This window comes from Amphiura filiformis, chromosome 3, assembly GCF_039555335.1.
Source record: "Amphiura filiformis chromosome 3, Afil_fr2py, whole genome shotgun sequence".
NCBI lineage: Eukaryota > Metazoa > Echinodermata > Ophiuroidea > Amphilepidida > Amphiuridae > Amphiura > Amphiura filiformis.
Window position 1 is genome coordinate 84,129,300 of NC_092630.1, and position 21,007 is coordinate 84,150,306.

General features: G+C 34.4%; 1 protein-coding gene across 1 annotated transcript in view; it reads left to right on the top strand.

Annotated features, from left to right (window-relative positions):
• LOC140149279 (dedicator of cytokinesis protein 3-like) overlaps positions 1 to 21,007 on the top strand; it is a 134,451-nt gene that overhangs the window by 89,465 nt on the left and 23,979 nt on the right. The window contains exons 27-43 of the mRNA XM_072171541.1: positions 2,549 to 2,650; positions 3,535 to 3,728; positions 4,596 to 4,674; positions 5,056 to 5,215; positions 6,058 to 6,203; positions 6,814 to 6,902; positions 7,435 to 7,603; positions 8,671 to 9,003; positions 9,383 to 9,484; positions 10,235 to 10,370; positions 11,205 to 11,371; positions 11,857 to 11,943; positions 13,107 to 13,283; positions 13,715 to 13,798; positions 14,406 to 14,525; positions 16,658 to 16,818; positions 17,302 to 17,431. Of these exons, the coding sequence (XP_072027642.1) occupies positions 2,549 to 2,650; positions 3,535 to 3,728; positions 4,596 to 4,674; positions 5,056 to 5,215; positions 6,058 to 6,203; positions 6,814 to 6,902; positions 7,435 to 7,603; positions 8,671 to 9,003; positions 9,383 to 9,484; positions 10,235 to 10,370; positions 11,205 to 11,371; positions 11,857 to 11,943; positions 13,107 to 13,283; positions 13,715 to 13,798; positions 14,406 to 14,525; positions 16,658 to 16,818; positions 17,302 to 17,431 (2,436 nt within the window). The remainder of the gene's footprint in view (positions 1 to 2,548; positions 2,651 to 3,534; positions 3,729 to 4,595; positions 4,675 to 5,055; positions 5,216 to 6,057; positions 6,204 to 6,813; positions 6,903 to 7,434; positions 7,604 to 8,670; positions 9,004 to 9,382; positions 9,485 to 10,234; positions 10,371 to 11,204; positions 11,372 to 11,856; positions 11,944 to 13,106; positions 13,284 to 13,714; positions 13,799 to 14,405; positions 14,526 to 16,657; positions 16,819 to 17,301; positions 17,432 to 21,007) is intronic.

Here is a 21,007-nt window from a genome sequence, read left to right on the forward strand (position 1 = left end):
AGGGTTGCATGTACTTGAGAAAAGATGTATCTTTTTTTATCTTTTGAAAATGTTGACAAATTTGACTATAAAATAGCATTTTAAATCATTTGACAAGTACAGTTTATAGAGTTATATTTTTACTTGAAAACGGAACAATGTTTTATGTAGGACATTTCATCAAATGCATGTTATAGCTAACAATATGCATGCTATATATTGGCTGCAATGATAGGAATGAATGGCATAAATGTGTGCTTCAAATTGAGTTGCTGCAATGCAGATTGATTGATCATAGTTCTGGATGTAAGCTGTTCAAATTTAGTAATTCTGGTTACCATTTTCCATAAGTCATTTACAGGATTGGCACTAACCTGCCCAAGTTGTAAAAGAGTCTTTGTAATACAGTGGCCAGGCATTTGGTTTTTATATTTTGTCATGCCATTGATTTTAATGCACACCACAGGTGTATGTGGTATTTCTTTCTTATACAGTGAAAATTCCCATTGATGATTATTTGTTACAGAATTTTATTTTTCAGAAATTTAGCATAATTTTGTAAAACTCTCAACTTCCTGTTTTTTGAGGTCTGCTAAGTATCTTTTGTTGTTAGAATGACAGCGAATGGTTTGAGATCAGTAAAACAAAAACATTTGGTTGTTTTATTTTATTTTATATCTCTTGTTGTTTTGTGTGTATGTGCTGCAATTGCAAGCCATGTAACTTATAAAATAGTTTCAAGGTTTGAAACACCTGACCAAAAGCTTTCAATACATTGCTCATAGTATATCAGTCACATCACAGTGTAACATTAAATCCACTCAAGCTTGCAACACCATTGTACTACAACTGTCACTAATTACTGTTCATTTATCACAACAATGTAAGCTGCTTCATTTACAAAACATCTTGTTACTCTTTCCAATTACTGCATTTGATATTTGTGCTTTAATACACATTTTAATTCATCCCTTTTGTTACACTTAACACCTTGTTGTGATTTTATGTAAAAGGGAAAGTTCACCAGATTTGTTTGTTTTTTTTATTTACTTTTATAGTTCATTATAAGTTTCAAAAATTGATTATGGTGACAAAATATTAATTTCTCCTTTTTTCACCTTGACTTCGGGAAAAATGTTATAAAGATTTATTTGTAAGGCAGAAAATGTATGTCTCAGAGCTTACAAAGATTTTAAAATCTAAGAGGGAATGATTTTTCCCCCAACTCAAGCTTGAGTAAGCTTGAAACTTTCAAAACTTTTAAATGCGCACTGTAAATCAAACTACCTCGGCAGCATTGAGACCTACCTTTTGGGCCTAATATGACAGTTCATTTTACCTGCATTATGCGCATTTATTTTTGCCACACAATTTAATATAAGAGCATATGTGAAGCTGTTTTATGTAGCTAGAAAATCCCCAAAATAGCTACATGTTATATATTTATGTTAGCAAATGTACATTATTATTAGCTAAATATTTAGCATATTCTTGTATTACAAAATGTTAACAAAAATAGCTAATTCTGTTCAACTAACCTTTTACGTTCTGCACAGTTAAGATCCATTGGTGTGTGAATGCTATGCTGTGTTTGGTTGGGTGACTGCCATCCATGCATGCATCCATTAGTGTAAGATTATGCTAGATTTGAGTCAGTTCCATTAGTGTTTTACTCCCTTCATTCACATTAAATGAGACAAGTTACAGGTGATGTAAGAATGATAGTCTAAATTTAACTTGAAATGTATTAATAAGTTTCATGGAGGAAATTTCAGATATTATTATCAAATAATCTATAAAGACCTCACAAAAAATAACTCGGCGTATCAATATGCCTATAGCTTTAAAACTATTAGTTGTACTTGGGATTTGAAACCAACCATGTGAAAGAAAACATAATTGGGGTAATTTTGACACCTTGTTTGTTACAATTATTGATTGAGTAGTGAAAAGTGCCTATTTTTACTTTTGCAGTATATTGCATTAGCCTTTTCGAAGTATGGCTTACGCAAAAGGAGGGCAGTCTTCAATCTGGGTAAAACCTGGCAAATTCAAAAGACTTTACCCATTTCGTGCAGCGACATTCTATTGTGTCTGCCATATCTCGAAAAGGCTAATTGATTTGAGTTCATTGCGAAGATAATGGTGGGTTTTACATGCCACAATGCTTGCATTTAATAACAATTGATAGCTGTAAATGCAACTTTTGAATTAAGGTTTTGGTATTTAAAAGCACAATATGTGTTTTTAATGTTGAAATATATTAGGCGATTGGGGTATCAAACTGTGCATAAATAAACCATCTTTCCAAGCTATGCATATTTACGATGGCTGAGTTACTTTTTGTGAGCTCTTTATGTGGTAAATAAACACGTTTTCTATGCATAGTTATGCTACGTGGGTGTGACTTAATGAATTCCTGGCTCTGCTTGTTCTTGGGTAAAATGATATCATATAGGCCTACTTTTTTACCCAGAAAGCTTTGTCCTCATGAAAGAAATGCTATGGGTTGATTTGTCACAAACATAAATAATGAATGATTTGTTTTTTCTGTTTTGTATGGATGCAGTCTGAATCCATTGCCAATGAAGTGAGCATAGTGGTACGCCTTCTGCTGCAGGACACTATACTATTCCTTTCTCAACTACATGCATCTGACACAGAAACCAATGTAAGTCACTGCCTCATATCAATGTAGTAAACCAGGGGATCTCAATATTGAGCCAGATCTTGCTCACCGACCAATTGTAGTTGGCCCTTGAGCAGCACTGAAAACAGTCATGAAAGCCAAACAAGGTGTATATGGTCATCACACAGATGTTTGATTTTGTTTGGCTCTCCATGACCTGTGACCAAATATAATTGAGAACCTCCACAGTAAATGATAATAAGTATCAAATAATAGTGCCAAGAATCTGAAAAAATAAATGAAAGTACAGATAATTCTCTTCCATCCCAAAAAGTTCCTATATGGCTGGGAATCCTTCAATTAAGTTCAGTTACATCACAGGATTTAAATGTAGAATTTCTTCTCACCTCCATACACTGCTTAGCACGTGCAGATATAGGAAGTGTATGTGCGACGTCTTGTGGCTTGGAAGTCACGTAAGCTGTTGGTCCCGTGTACAGGAAGAGTCACACAGCAAGTGTCAGAGCTGTTCGAAAAGAGAAGGGGGACCATCCCCGGTTCTGATATCTGCAATCAATCCTAGGTTCCAAGATCTTGCATAGGTAAACTGCATGTTAAGCTTGTGCAACAATACTCAAATTGGGGTATGCACATATATAGGAAGGAGAAGAAGATAGGTTGTAAGAATTGTACAGAGTAAATTGGGGTATGCACATATATAGGAAGGAGAAGAAGATAGGTTGTAAGAAGAGTAAATTGAAGCTAATTATGTTGATACAAAAATTTGATTGATTGCCCCATTAAATTGTAGTATATAGTTGCAATCGGTTAACAGTTTGAGTTCACCTGTATCTTCTCTGGAGGAAAGTAATGTCTGTTTAATTGTGACATTACTGAAAATGATTATCTTTGTTTTGTTGTTACAGGAGCGATGCATTGCCTGTTTACTGGATCTCCTGGGTCTAATGACAGAGGATCACTATAGAGAAGTCAAAGAAAGTTTCCGTGAAAAAGACAGGCATAGAGATTTCATTAGCAAGCTACTTAAGCTGTTCCGAACCTATACAGAGCGCACAATCTATAGAGCAACCTGGGTGTCAATGCGCATGAGAGCAAACAGGTGAGTCTCACACAGGCAAAGGGAGTTCATTAACAAGGTACTTGGGCAGTTCCAAACCTATACTGAACACAGAATGGACCAACCTTGGTGTCAAATTGACACCAAGGTGCATGATAAGAGCAAATAGGGGAGTTTCAGACAGGCATAGGGAGTTCATTAACAAGCTACAGATTATAGTATATTTAACAATTTATGTGTGTAAGATTGTTTGCAATGACTGCTAATTTTACAGACAAAATCAAATCATAAGACTGGTGTTTTAAGTAAGGGGGTACTACACCCCTGGCCAATTTCGTGCCTATTTTTGTTTTTTTCTCAAAAAGTATAGCGTATTGGTGACAAGTAAGATATGTGGATTATAGGACTACAACTACTGCACTGGAAATTTTTATTTCAACACAGACAACAGTTGTGGAGTTACAGTCAAAAATGAGGGAAAACCAATATTTGATCAATAAATCAATAACTACTTGTCTTGAGTTGCTGAATTTTCAGTGCAGTAGTTGTAGTCCTTGCCTCTATAATATGCATATCTTACTTGTCACCAATGCACTATAATTTTTGAGAAAAATGCAAAAATAGGCACAAAATTGGCCAGGGGTGTAGTACCCCCTTAATGAATCATTATCTGGGCTACAACTTGGAGACTTACAGTCACATAATTGAGTCCAAACTACCAGGCAATAGCATGACGTTGCAATGACCTGATTCTTTTCATGTGATAAGCAGCTGCATGAGTATGCTCTCAACTAATGGAAAATTACTCTAGTGGGAAGTGAAAGACTGAAGTTAATATTGTTTTATTATTATTATCATGCTTTAAGTTTGAAATATATTGAGATGATTTTGTTTTGTTTCTTTTGGTAGCCTGATATTAGCTGCATCCAGGAATCTATGCCATGATTTGCCAAGTACATTCCTCTCTAATGAACACAGGGATGTCAATGTGAGTAAACACTCAGTAGAAATAATTCAATGTATTCAAAGAAATCTACATATAGGTGAAATCCACATGGAGCGGATGGCTCCCATGTTGGCTATGATGGATCACATGATGTTCATGATGTAATCTTAGTAATGAAGGTTTAAGGTTATCAAAATCAAACACTACACACATTTTACACTAGGTTGATTAGCATTTTCAGTAGATGGATGAACAGTAATATTGATATATCTCTGACAGCTAGTTGCTTGTTTTAAATTACAAAAGCAAACAAAAACTAATTATTTTTGTTCATATTAGTGTTGTATATCATTCTGTGTAATCTAGATTCAATTATGTGTTCCATTATTTCCTAATTGCCATATTGTACACCTGTTTTACCAGTTATGGCTCCACTACTTCAGACTAGCGGTGAGTTTCATTACACAGCCATGTCTTCAACTGGAGACATTTACTGAAGTAAAACAAGACCGTATCAAGGGAGCCTTTGGTGACATGAGGATCGAAATGGCTCAAGAGATTGTACAGAAGTGGACTAGTTTAGGTAAGACTAGAGAAATGAAAAGTGTTGTCTTAATGTGAGAAATGATCAAAATAATGCAGTGGAAGAATTGAAACAATTACAGGGTGCTGAAAGTAAAAAGTACCTTGCTCCAAGGCCACAGATTTAGCGTTTTGTTGGGTTTTTTTGGTCACATACTGATCAATGTCAAAAATCAACTTGTAAAATTGGCTAAAAATGAAAAAAAGTGTTTGACATGAATATTTACTATACGTGATGTTACCACCCATATCTTCAATATGGCTGTATGCAATTAAAATCATCCTTTTTGTGTATGAAATCAAAATCATCCTTTTTGTGGCTGAAATGGATTGATATTGACTGAATTTTTTTGAGAAAATTTTCAAAATATGTTTGCCAAATATTGTCAGATTTTATTGTGATATTTCAAGATGCTTGTATGCAACAATGCAGAAACCCAATTTTTGTATTACCCTCATTCTGCAAACTGACTCAACTAATTCAAGTAATTCATATGGGTGCAGACTTTGTAAGGACCCATCATTATAGTAGAAATTTCATTTGAATGTACACACCTACCAAGAGCATGGCGATTGTCCACATACACAGTGTGATAAATGCCCACCTGTGCATAACATGAAAGTGAATCCAACCAAGCTAATTCACTCATGATTGATTAGTATTTTCATTTAGTATCCATGGTCTTGCGTGATGTTATAAAATATATGCAATCGCGGTTGGATCATATGCAGCTATCAGCTGTGTTTATTCAAATGAAATTTTTACTATAAGTGTTTTCTGTTCTAAAGATGTCTCAGTGCAAATGCTAAAAGCTTTTTAATATTTAATAATTGTACCATTAGGAGACTTCAAGAGTCTATTCCGTGACATGACACGACCTTTCCTAGAGGTTACCATGGTGAGGGAATCTGAGATCAGATGTGCTATTCTACCAATTATATTTGACATCATGTGTTGTGAGAAGATGGAGAAGGGCACCTTCGATCAGGTACATGTGTATGCCCCAGAATATAATACCTAAAGATATTATACCCAAATCATTGACTCAATATTGCACTATATGTTTCTGTAAATGCTGGTAGATAAATAGAATAAGCAGTTTGAAGTTTTATTAATTCATGTCAATTCCCAAATTGGTAAAACTTTTTCTGGATGTGAACATTTGTTGCTTTATAGTATAGAATATTTAATATTATAAGTGAGTTGGTGTTTCTGTGTGGGAGAGTGTGTTTAATACATTGTAGTACACTGCCAGCATAGCTGGGAGCACCACTTAGCAATCCAGTGTATGTATGGATGGATACTTACATACTTATGCCAACCAAACCATGTGATAATAATCTGTGGATTGGGGGAATCAGATTAGTGGAGATATTTGAGGTAAAAGGTCAGTTGGGGTCAATGTTAACCCTCAAGGAGTCAAATTTTGAAATTGCTTGAATTAGGCTCAAAGGTGGTACAAATACTCCTGATTAGGACAGAAACATGTTAAAAATATTATGTGAATATATTTATGGCCAAAACCGCAAAATTCTAGTTTTTTTCTACGTTTTGGTTTAGTTTAAACATTGGGTTTGTGTGTTTAATTTTGTTTGCAGTTAGAGGATGACTTGATAGACAAGTTGGATACCATGGTTTGCCAGGAGAAGAAAGGAGATGAAGCCTATACTAAATACTTCAATAACATGTGAGTCACCTATGGATTATCAGATGCAGGCATCTGATAGTGCTAATTAAAAAATAGTCATCATACTCTTGTTAATGTTTTCCTTTTCCAGAGAAAAAAGAAATAACTAAATCAAAAGATTGCGTATCATTGTGTTTTGTTTTTGTTGATCACAATTAAACCTTTCCTACATAACATGTGAAATGCCTCGTGCAAGAGACAGGCGATAGCGAAACGCTTGTCACTACAAAAACATGTGACACTGCATCCTTAGGCATAATATAAATGGGTGGTTTTTTGTAATCTGGATTTTGTCACTATGATAAAACCATGACAGTATGAATGCAACATGTCTACACATAATCATAATGCTATAATGAAAGACAGATAAAAAGACTGGTTTGCTTCTGAAATTCTGACAACTAGACAGAAAATGCCGTACTGCGCAGGTCGGCAACCAATCACAGCGCGCTTTTGCCCTGACGTCAGATGCGATTTAGTCTTTTATCTCTGTCTTTCATTATACTGATACCTGTTGAATTTTCCCATACAGCTTGCTAGAACGCCTGAGCAGTCAGCCATGGAGAGATGAAGGAGAGCTATTTGTGGCCAAAGTGACTCGCTTACTTGAGCGCTTGATTGACTATCGACAGGTGTATGATCACATGGCAACAGAAGATGACAACAGACATCTGTTATTGCATTGCATCTTGAATCTTATGGTAAGTCAGGTCTATTTTGATTGGTTATTCGGATGATTATATCATGTAATTAACCAATCAGGGGTACTCTAACAAAATTAGTAGGGCCGACAGGTATAAGATGGGACATGGATGCTGAATTCAACAACTGCAGTGTGAGCAATGACAACCATACCTGCATTCCCCTGTCAACTAAAGTTGGTAAAAGGAGTAATCAGGACCAGATCATCAGCCTGCTATGCTAATTGCCTTAGTCATTTTTTGCAATTTTGAGAACAAAGAACAAAATGTGGTTAAAGCATGCATCAGTTGTGTAATCACCCTAATTATTTCGGATTATTCCCTTTCATTTGTATTATTATCATTGTTCTGGCGAAAAGATTGGTGAATAAATATGTTTAAATGCATGCTTGAACCATTTTTTGTACTTTGTTCTCAAAATTACAAAAAATGACTTAGGCAAAAAGCGTAGCAGGCTGACCATATGCTTCATATTGATTTTATGTAAACTTGTTATAGCTGTTATGTTTTGTATGTTATATTGTGTCCATGACCTCATTGAAGAACAGCATTGTTGATTTGGGGCTTCCATGGTGAAATGAATGAATGAATTGGTGATTTTTTACCAAACACCTAGTATTGTCTGCATCCATTTTAACCCTTTCCACACAAGTGTCGACTGCAGACGAAGTTTCATTGTTTTTTTAATTTCAAAAATTTCAAAATTATAAATTATCATCACCGTATTTGGAATCAGCATGAAAAAATGCATTGAAATGAGTACAAACAAGCCTCAAGAGAGGCTCAAGTGATAACTCTCGAAATTTTGAGAAAATATTTAAAATCTTTGGGACTTTTTATGTTGAAGGCTATCTCTAGAACACAGAGCATTAAGTGTATGATATTATATCTGATTCTTCTGGGACGAGCCACAGTTCTTCCTTTCTAGAAATGAATTATTGAAGCACAACAAAATATGAAAATAAGTTATATGGTACTCCATGATTGACAAAAATGTTTGAAGAATAAGCCATTTAGCATTATAGTTAAAACAATGGAATCAAATGATTTGTCAATACCTTTGATAGAATTTCTACAAAGATGATGCCGATCGGGAAGACATCTACACCCGTTACATCTACATGTTGGAAGAGCTCCACCTGAAGGGTGAGGACTACACAGAAGCAGCACACTCTCTCAAGGTTCTAGCCAATAATCTCAACTGGAGTAAACGCAAATTAAAAGCAGATGATAAACATTCGGATCAACTGGAGTGGGAACGCAAAGAGTCTTTATATCTAGAGATCATCAGACTGTTGGATAGAGGCGAGGCATGGGAGTTTGGTATACCGCTGTGTAAGGAGTTGTCTGAACAGTATGAGAAAAAACTCTTTGACTATGCCAAATTAAGTGATATACTTGTAAGTTGTTTATGTATTTAGAATATACAGATAAAATGTGTAACCTGTTGTCATGGTGATGGTTTGGGATAGCCAGAGTATAGGAGAGTACAGATTCTCCTTTCTGATCTGAAATCTGTTAACTTTGCTCTGGCTTAAATATGTATTTGTTTAGTTTAAAGAAAATCATATTCTGCATGTTGATTTGACAGTTGGAAAAAGAATGGTAATGTATTACTATTGTTTAATTATATCTGATATACAAGCGATTAATGTCACTTTTAAATTCTATTGTGTTGTACAAGTCAAACAAGAATTTTAAATTAATACATGACCATGAATTTATATATTAAAATGAACATTGATTTCTTCGATATATTCCCTGATGTAAACATTTCAGAAAACACAAGCACAGTTTTATGACAACATTCGACAGAAGCAGAGACAACCAGAAAAGTTCTTCCGCATTTGTTTCTTTGGTAATTTCCCACAGTTCAGAAAGGTAAGAATCACTATATGACAGCAATCATATGTTGTTTTTCAAATGGGGAGCAGGTTAGCGCAGCAGTTGTTCCCTCGCCTCCAGGATCTCCAGTTTCCTCCTGCTTTCAAAAATCAATGATTGTTTGGTTATCAAAAAAAGAAAAGTAGATGTTACAATCCAAGTGCGGATAGGTTTGCGCTGCAACCAGCCACAGCCTAGTTGGTACGATCTGATTTGATAATTCACCATGGCAGCGAAATTACACTACTTTGAATCCTATAAGATGGGAAAAGGCGCTATATAAATCCAAAAATTAATTAATTTATTTATTTATTTATTTATTTATTTATTTATTTATTTATTTATTTATTTATTTATTTATTTATTTATTTATTTATTTATTTATTTATTTATTTATTTATTTATTTATTTATTTATTTATTTATTTATTTATTTATTTATTTATTTATTGTTTTATTGTTTTATTTATTGTTTTATTTATTGTTTTATTGTTTTATTTATTTATTGTTTTATTTATTGTTTTATTTATTTATTTATTGTGTGTTGTGTATTGTGGGTTTTGCTCAAGTGCAGGTTTGCTCACGTTGTGTTCATGTGTTAGATATATCTGAATATTTATTCATTATTCAAAATGGTTACAACTTGGTGTGAGGTATGTTTATATAGTAACAAATAATACTGAATGTAGGAATGTCATGTGATTTCAAACATCAGATTTTCAGTTATTTGTTATGTTTCTTATTTCAGAGTCGCCAGTTTGTATACCGTGTCAAGCAGTTCGACCAGTCACTACAGGATCGACTTCTTGACGATTTTCCACAGGCAAAAATATGGAACAAGAAAAACCCACCAGAAGAGAAAGATCTTGAAGATCATGATCAGTGTATCCTCTTTGTGATAAAAGCAAAAACTTTAATTGAATTAAAAGACCCAGTTGCTGAGTATATTTCATGTTTAAAGGAGGCTCTTCCAATTGTAACCGTCACCCCCACTTCATCCTTACTTTCCCCATCAATATATTGACTTTCAAATTTGTATATTTCAAATTACTCTTATAAAACAGTAGGGCTGAAATATGTCCATTTGTTTTGTGATTATTGATTTGCTTTTTATTTTCTGACATAAAAGAAAGCTGTTTAACTTTGGTTAACCCACATGTAATTTGGCATAACCCATGTATTGTACCAAATAATTCAAACTAGGTATCAACCATGACAAATACAGAGCCAAGAGAAACCATGTCTGTACAGAAAGAGCTCCAAGTTGCTACCAGACTTTAATGAATATCATTGCCACATTTTGTTGTATATACTGGTGAAAAGCTTACTGCTCTTGTTATTTATCAGACCTTACATCCTCTTATAATCCTCCAGTCATTGAGATTAGCATCACAGAACCTGCTTTGAGAGGAACCATCTAACTGTGCTTGAACCGAAGGTGTGGAATCATTGTCAGAAACTAGGTCATGATTTTACCGCGGCTTAAAACTCACTTGTTCAAGTCTGCTTCTTCAATTTATATTTGATAAGTGTGTTTTCAATTGGTTTTTTTAATTGTATTTTACATTTTTAAGATCGATATGTATCTTTTGTATTGCTTTAATCTTGGTTTGTTCAGAGCTACAAGACCTCCTGTTTTATACACTGCCTAAGTTTTTGCAAGTCCAGTTACTGCAATCTAAATTTATTGTGTATCTCCTTAATATTACTTACATCAGACATTGAGGTTAGACTTGTTTTGCCACTCCCAGATGAAAAGGAACTCTTCAAAGGACAACAAGTTCCTGAGAAGATCAAGTCTTTCTATACTACTAATGAAGTCACAAGCTTCAAGTTTGACAGACCATTCAACAGAGGAACAAAAGACAAGGAAAATGAATTCAAAGTATGTATACAGCATTGGATTCTTGAAAATATAATATAGCTTACAACATTGTTTATTGAAATTACATAAACAACTTAATAAATAAGGTTTTGATATAATAACCAATCCCAAGAGATGAGTGCAATTTACTGTGTGTAAATTGTCAAATGTTCACTGCCCAGCTGTTGAACTTACCCAATTCTGGCACCCAACAGTCGATTTTCGAAATTGGTTGTCTTTAGAAGCAAAATCCATCAAAAAGAAAAATGAATATGCCAAAACAAACTTTTGCATGCTGTTAAGGTTTTATAAAGGATCTTGTAATTTTGTGAGAAAAATTAAATTCTGATGAAAAGCTGCTATTTGGAAAGAGCAATATAAAATTGGCATATTATTATGATCACATAATTTGATGTCTTGTATGTGGAAATTTTTGAAATACGTCATCAGAAAAGAGTTGAATTAGAATTTGTCCAACTTAATATGATTTGATGTTTGCATTGTAGACCCTTTGGGTTGAGAGAACCATTGTGAGAACAACAGAGCCTTTGCCTGGATTACTCAGATGGGTGGAGATTGAAAAGTCTGACACGGTAGGTATAGACAAGCCCTTCTTGCAGTCACCTACCTGACTCTGGGGTCACGTCATAATAAAACAATCAATCAATAGGAAATTTGAACTATACAAATTGTTTATCACAATTAAACTATTGTTTGTCTAGCACTTCTTTTAGAAAATTAATTATTTCTACATCAATGAGCACCATAAATTGGCAGCTATATTGCATGAGCACAGGCAAAGTTATAGCAAATTATTTAAAGAATATTGTTTAGGAATTGGATTAACTCTGACTTTTTCAGGAAAAACCTGCATGCATTAAAGAGTTCTGATTATTTCATTAACAACAAATATACTGGTTAATAAGACTGAATGAGACCTGCATTTATAATCATCATTATACATTACAATTAGTGTATTTTGAAGAATCTATACCACATGTCATATGTTGTATAATGCCACATATCATTAAATTATGTTGAACCAAATGAATAGTTTTTCCATAGTTTTTTATTCAAGGTTGCAAAGATGATGGTCCACATTCTTTGGTAGACCTATCCCAGCCTTTGTACAGCTATGTGTAGTTCACCAGGCTATTTTAGTTGAAATCCATACACCCCATAATCTCCCGCACAGGGGTTTTAGATTTTACATGGAATCCCCCATTCAGATAACCCCATTTGAAATGTCCACTCCCTGTGCGGAAGATAAAGGTAATGTCTTCCATAGGGGGTGTTTGGATTTCAACTGGAATAGCCCATTATGATTTGACATGTGATTTGTCAACAGGTTGAGATCAAGCCTATACTAAATGCCATAGAAGCTATGGAAGAAACCATTATGATTTGACATGTGTTGTTGATTTGTCAACAGGTTGAGATCAAGCCTATACTAAATGCCATAGAAGCTATGGAAGAAACCATTATGATTTGACATGTGATTTGTCAACAGGTTGAGATCAAGCCTATACTAAATGCCATAGAAGCTATGGAAGAAACCATTATGATTTGACATGTGTTGTTGATTTGTCAACAGGTTGAGATCAAGCCTATACTAAATGCCATAGAAGCTATGGAAGAAACCATTATGATTTGACATGTGATTTGTCAACAGGTTGAGATCAAGCCTATACTAAATGCCATAGAAGCTATGGAAGAAACCATTATGATTTGACATGTGTTGTTGATTTGTCAACAGGTTGAGATCAAGCCTATACTAAATGCCATAGAAGCTATGGAAGAAAAGAACAAAGACCTACAGAACAAGGTTGAGATGTGCCGTGTGGATCCTGAATCAAACAACATACAAATAAGTCAAGCGCTGCAAGGGACCATTGATGCTGCTGTACAGGGAGGTACAGAAAAGTACCGCAAGGTAAAATAAAAGTATTTGACTTTATACTGCACCGCATTTGTACATGTGTGGAGAGAGGTGTATAGAGAGAGAAGCATTTAGATATGATTGCATCAGGTTTTTGAACATGAGACAATGTGGTCACAAGTCAAAGTTAAACCTGCAATTTTTGCAGTACAACTTTAGCGAAAAAGTGGGGTACAAAATTTGCGAAAAAAAAGTGGGGTACAAAATTGCAGTGCAACTTATTAACAATGAGAATCTTACTGCACCTGATATTCCTGTTTTCAAACAAAGTTGCACCTCAACTTCAAAAGTAGGATGCAATTTGGCAGGTTTAACTTCCACTGCTTGGTTGTGTTCACATGTGTGAAGAGAGGCTGTAGTGAGAGAGAGAGAGGCATTAAACAAATGTTAGAAATTGACATGATAATACATCTTTTTGCACGTAGGCATTCATGACAGATGAGTACAGAGCTGAGCATCCTGATGATATTGGTTTAGTGTTTAAACTAGAAGACCTCATCAAACAGCAGGTAGGAAGATATTATAGTCTGCTTCAGCACAAAGCAACAAACAACTGTTGAAAACTGATTCATTTTACAAATGTTTATAAGGCAGCACTTAAATTTATATGCCCTTTTAAAGCCATAAGATATGATTTCAGTCAAATGTTAAGTTTGTTGTTCTTTGCCAAAAATATGAAATAATATGAGTAATATCTGTCAGGAAAGTTTTAACCAAACTAATGAGGTAAAATGAAAAGAAACCCATGATAAACAGAGATTTTAAACAGTTCTCTCAACAAATATTTGTCTCACTTGATATTTCATCCCACATCCATGGGATTTCATCAGAAAGTGAGGTAGAGCAGTAAACACCTCATCATGTGACCCACGCGACTTGATGATCGGTTTGTAGACGCCAGATAGCACATGTCTCCAGAAAAGAAACCCACTATCTTGTTCACTTAACTGAACATGGAGCTCTTATGGGGGATTTGATGTTATAATTACTACATCAATTCAAAATTGCTGTGTTGTACTACAAACACAACCAATTTGGCCAATTCCAGTGTAAGTTGCCATCATAACACCAAAGTCATCTCCCTAACCAGTAATGATGTACTTTATATTACCTCAGCTGAATATCTGTGATGAAGGTCTATGTCTATATGGAGAGATTGCTATCAAGGAGATGTTACCACTATACCAGCTTCTCAATGGCAAACTAGCAGAACTCAGGAAATCCTATGGCCTTCCAGTAAGTAACAGGGCTCATATCCTCCCTATTCTATGAAATCCTATGGCCTAAAAATAAAATAATTGCTTTAGATAATTTTTTTTTAACTTACAGGTTGGTTCAATTTGATACAATTCCAATTGAAATGGTTAACATCCCTTTCATAGAGCATGGAAAATATTGCAAAAGCGTGGTTATTTACTGAGTCAATTTACAAACCATTTCACCTGTCCTTTGTCAGCTCTACCACTTCTATAATAAAACTCACATCATTATTGGGCAAAAACAACTCCTATGTGTCATTGGCTCCTGAACATGTTTAAAGCAAAACCGTGTGGCAGCTTTGTTTTAAACATGTTTAAGAGCCACAAGTACGTAGGAGGTTTTTGCTGCCAAAAGATAAAAATTTTCAGGTATTTGCTGATTTCAGGCATTTTGTTACTGAAAATCTCGGCACTTTAAATATTTTCAGCCCGTTTTGTGGCTTTATATCCCAAATTCATGTGCTTTTCATGCATTTTCCTGCAGGCCACTTCTCTGATATTTGCAATTCACAGTTGATTATACAAATTATTAACATAATATATTTTGTTTTCTATTACTTTATATTATTCTTGCTCCTATACCTGATGATGCTCTCTTAGTCTTGTTAAACCTGTCTCATCACCAGTTTTCAAAGCCTTAATTAATTCTTGGATCTTCCTTTTTGTTACTTTATCCTTTCCTTACTGTATAATAGGTTCATTTCACATCTACAATTCACTTATATTCATAAGTGATTTTTATCATTGCTTTAATATGTTTTGATTTATTACGACTTATCATTTATGCTTTTGAAATTACTGGAATTAAGTATTTTTCAGATCAAGGATTTCACATTGTGAAAGTCACATCAAAATTGCCTGCACATATTATGGGCCCATATGCCTTTGATTAGTAATGTTTTCTATATGTTTTGTGTTTATCAGTAATTGATTAAATAGTTGGATAAAACAATATTCTCATGCATCATATCTGTTTGTGATATGTATATCAAAAAGTAAAAGAACAACATCAGCATTTACTGTCTACACAAGTAACCTTTTACCCCAATTATATGTACACCCTGTGTATACCAAGAAGTAACAGAACAACAGCTTTTACTCTCTACACAAGTAATTATTGTAAATGTAAATGATGTTTTCTAAAAGATTGAGAAGTAGTAATAAATAAGATTTTGTATGAGGCCTACGGGCAAGAGCAGTACTAGTCACACAATGCTCTCAATAATGGAAGATCAAACAAACATCTTCAAGGGAACTTTTGGTTTCAAATATTACCATTCATGCTAGCTTTGTATAATGAGGACACAATTAAAGGATCTACATTTTGCCAATTTATGATAGGAAGTACAAAATCACATTGCAAAGAATATACTGATTGCATGCTAAGCTTTAGTGTAAAGTGGCAAGTTTTCTTGGTAAGAGTTGTATTCCATTGTATTCCGTTCTGTTTTCTAAAACAGGCAGATTCTAGGGAAATCTGGCCATTAATTTAATTAATGAAAATTTAGGTTTTAGAAACACTATGTAAATATACATTATGGCTACTATCGTGAGATTGTGGTACCGAAGAGTGAATATAATGTAAAGTAAATATAGGTATTGAAACAAATATCAGGAAAAGATTGAGCCTTTTGCTGAATTTTAAAAAGTCAATATTTCTGGTGAAAATGAGCTTCATTTTACAATTATGTCACCATTTCCATGTTTTCTGTTTTATACTCCCAGTTCCAACATTTTTTTTCCATTTTCTGTAAAGTGGAAAACTTGCCACTTTACTTTAGTCTTTCCATACTATAGGTTCCACCATATCCCATCATACAGCCACCTGGATGGGCCATGTTTCTTTGTAGTGAGCATTGTCATACTCATACATAGGCTTAACATTGTGCTACAGGAATGCATGAAAAAGAAGTACACCCTTTGAGCAGTGCATGATGGGATACATAGAAAAAGGTCCATAGTGGTAATATTCATAACAGACTTAACTTTAGGACTGTTGTAGGTACACTTAAGATAACTTACGGCATAGTGGTACTTTTAATAACTATAGACCTAATAGGTATATTATATCTATCTTTCCTACCTAACCCCTAATAACCAACCACACAGGTAATACAGCGGGGGGTTAGTACTCCACCATCAGCACTGAATCCAAACACAGCAGCACAGAAGGGTTCCAGGAATACTGTAGTAGGAAATCCTGTGAAAAGCTACAAGAGAGCTACTGATAGCCAATTCCCCATGCAGACCAACCCATTGTTGGCATCAAGGTAAGTGCCTAGTACTGTGGTAGGAAATCCTGTGAAAAGCTACAAGAGGGCTACTGATAGCCAATTCCCCATGCAGACTAACCCATTGTTGGCATCGAGGTAAGTTTGCTTTCCTCATAGAAAACAATGTCTGTCTGTAAAAGCCTGTCTAAAAGATCAGAGTGAACAAGATCCAGAAAGGAATTGAAATATTTCTTGAGTTTGTATCAGTTTATTGGGTTCATTGGGTTTGAAAAAGACTTTCATGAACTATGAAAGATCCAGATAAATTTGTTTCAAGAATATCTGTCTGCAGTGCATTTCAGAAGTAGTACTGTAGAAAAATGGTTTCAATTATTTTATTAGATAACTGCAATTATATACAAAATACAGAGAACGCCACATAAAGCTTGCAGAGCAGGTGGCAAATTCAAAATCTAATTAAAACCAAAAAGTGAGAAACTCATATCTGCAAGTTTTTTTTTTCTTTTCTTATGTTATCAGGATTGACAGGTTGTCATTGATGAACCCATCAAGTTCCAATCAAAGCACCACATTCTACAGGGATTTACCCAACAACCGTAATCTATCCACCATCACAGACCCATCTGCTGTTATCACATCGCCATCACAGGTAAACACTTGCTGTATTGAGCAAATAACTGGATTCGGGGTTTGCTATATGTAGCAAATAATAATTTTTTAGCCTGAGATGCTATATGGAGCAAATAACTTGGATTAATCTTATGCTATATAATAAAATATATTTTTCTAGACTCATTTGATCAAATAACTTGATTAATGTTATGCTATATGCCGTAAATAATATTTTCCTTGGTCCAGTTGATATACTGAACCATTGACTTGATTAATGTTTTGGGCCATTCCACAGTTTTAGGACAAGTGAAGATAATGTCAGTAATCAACATCATATCAAGGTCAATACGTTGGGTCTTGGCATGGTACTAAAATACTGATGACTTACTTCAAGTACAAGAGAGAGAGAGAGAGAGAGAGATGGGAGGGGGTGAAAGTGTGGTTACTCACATTACATACCTTGGCCCTAAAACAGTGGCATGACCTTTTTGCTGAACTAAAAGTATGTAGCAACTCACAACTTCTAAACTATGCTATTTCTGCATGCATTATGAGAGTTCAGTTTTGTTTTTAACAACTTTTTGACATATCCTGTCGATAACTCTCCAAATGTACAAAGCCCCAACATCTTGTTTATGGTTCTGGACTTTTTAGGGAAATATTAAATTTAAATGAGTATAAGGTTTTATGGTTCATGGTTTGTCTGACTCAAAACAACATATGTGCGTGGGCCATTCACCATAAATCACTAACATATTTACTTATGTATTATAATAAGAAAATAAGGAATAGTATTGTTGGTGCAACATTGTTAAGCTTATTCTCATTAGCAACTGGTTAGCAATAGCAATTCAGCATGACACTCAAAAATATCTCTTTGACACTTGTTCACATAAATGTTAAGCAAGTATCGCTGTATTTCACTTCTCTTATGTTGCATGTGTAACATGTCGTCGCTGGGTAGGAAAACCTGTAATCTGACCTCTAAAATTTTGGTAGCAGTGATAAAGCTGCTTATATACAGTGTTTTGTTAACTCAAGTTTGGAGAAAAACTCATGGTGTGTGTCGAGAAGTACATAAGTCTTTTGGGGTACCTTGCAAAGTGACAATATCGCCACACTGGTTGTGTGATTACTGTTAACTGAAAATGCGTATGAAGTTTCGCAATTTAGAGGTCAAATTACATATGAGGTTATTCCTGCCCAGTGATGATAAGCAATTTTGTTGATGACATGCACCTCATTTTGTTGTTTCTTTTTCCGATGTGTCACTGTTTGATACCGTCTAGTACCGAAAGTGGTTTGTGGTATGTCAGGCTGCAACCCTCCTATTTTTTTGCATTTTCACATCATGTTCTTTTACTTAAAAAAGCCCAATTTTTAAAAAATAAAGTCAATGATATCTCCATATTTAAATAAGTGTTTGTAGTTTGGGGTTTATCTCAAATGCAAGTACAGAAAATCTCTAAAAACCATAATGCACAATTTCCATCAAATTTTTTATTTTGTTATTATTTGCCAAAAAATGTATTCACCAAAAATGATGAAATAATGTTAATAAAATATAGTAAAAGTGATCAAATAATATTAGTAATAACAGTCAGGAAGGTGTTCTGTCCATTTGAAACCGAAATTATGAGGTAAAATAAAAAAAAACCTCTCTGACAATCTTCGCCGTTCAACGTGTAGCTCTATGGGCGATTTAATGTTGTGATTACGACATTAATTCAAAATTGCTCTGTTGTCGTACAAACACAACAAATTTGGCTGATTTCAATTAGATGCAAGTTGGGAAATGTATAAACATTCAAAATATGCCACAAAAAATCAAGTTAAAAAATCTTTTATTTAAAAAGATTGTACATTATGGCTTTAAACAAAACTATGTTTTTAAAATATGCCATCTCAAGTATCATATACTTGAGTTTAAAATAGACACAACAAACTGATACAGCATCTTATGCTGATATTCTCCTGATGTTATTGTATCATTGATTTTTGCCAGAAAACAAGGCTGATTATAAGTAAAGGTGCATATTGTTGATAGAATGTTGATTTATTTATTTGCATGAATGATATTGTGATGATTTGTTATGGCCAAACGATTTCCATTTACATTTGAGTAATCCATTTTACCAAGTAATTTGCATTAGGATATATGCAGCTGGTTTCCCTATGTGACAAGAATATTGAACTGCGTAGTACGCACACGACGTCAAGCGTATACCATCCGACCTCATGCAAAATAAGACTCGATGATTAGTATTGTACTTATTATGTAAAAGGGATTGTGATTTTAGTCATCAGTTTGCTGCTTTTTGATTGTTATCACCATCTTTCATCTTGTTTGTTAATTTGTTTGTGTTAATAGTTGCTAACCAAACATATTTCATTCAAATGTGGTGCAAGAGACAGACTGAAGAATAACCACTTTGCCATGAATATCCATATGCATGTTAAATTTCAGGAGATCTGGAGCAAAATATTGAGTTTTAAGAGGAGCACGGGCATGGTATATTTTTCCCAAAATGATATTGGACAGTTTGAAGATGATTCTTCCTTTAGTAGTGTGGATGGGAGTGATGTATGTGTGTTGCTGTATGTGCATGTGTACATGCCTTGCCTAATATGTCCATGCATTGTTAAAAACAACTTGGTTTGAGAAACCTTTTTATTCTGTGTGATTGAAGATTCAAACATTTTAATGAGTTGTCAAAAATCAACAATTTATGAAAATATAGAAAGATAATTCCATTGTGCCTCTTTTTAAGAACATTCAGAGATTTGGTGAAATGGTCAGCTTAAAAAACTGTTAGAATGTCATTTTTATTTCACTGTTTCACTTCCTAGAATTGAACATAAAGAAGCAACGAAAGTGACAAAGACATGTATTTAAGTAACAAAATCATTGGGATTGAGACTTCCTCATCACTCATGTTTGGTAGTATATTCATCTGTGACAGGTTTGGCTGTTTTATGTGAATGTCCAGTGCTCCAAAGTTACAGCCTAAATCTTGAGAAAACTGTGATTACGGCATGGTGTGAGAGGTGGTTCTACATGCCAAAAGTATATAAGTACATTCATATCAAAATGATGCACTTGTCAGCTGCTAGTGTTACATGTGTCTCGTTTTGTATAAGAGCTAGGAATAAATGCCTAATATCAAATTGAGGTCACTTCAAATCATCCCCAAGTCAAATGGTTCACAAATACATAGACTTTGGGATGATTTGAAGTGACCTCCACTTGAGATGAGTCTGGTATTTATTCCTAGCTGTTATATATGCAAAAAGAGACCCATGTAGCAGCCAACAAGTGCATCCTTTTGATGTGGATGTACACATATTTCAAAAAGAAAATTTGAAAATGTGTATAGGGTCTTAACGAGACAAAGAAATTGAAGAACATACATGTAGCTGCAAATCATGGACTCTTGCTTGAAATTGCATGAGGTATTTCACCGGTATTGATGAATGATTGAATGCATGATGTGTTAATATGTCACATTATGAATATATTTACTGTATGTAAGATGATTTCCACTCTGCTACCATTTCAGCATGCCACACTTGGGCGTATCACTCCTAATATTACAGTTGATCCACCAAGTCC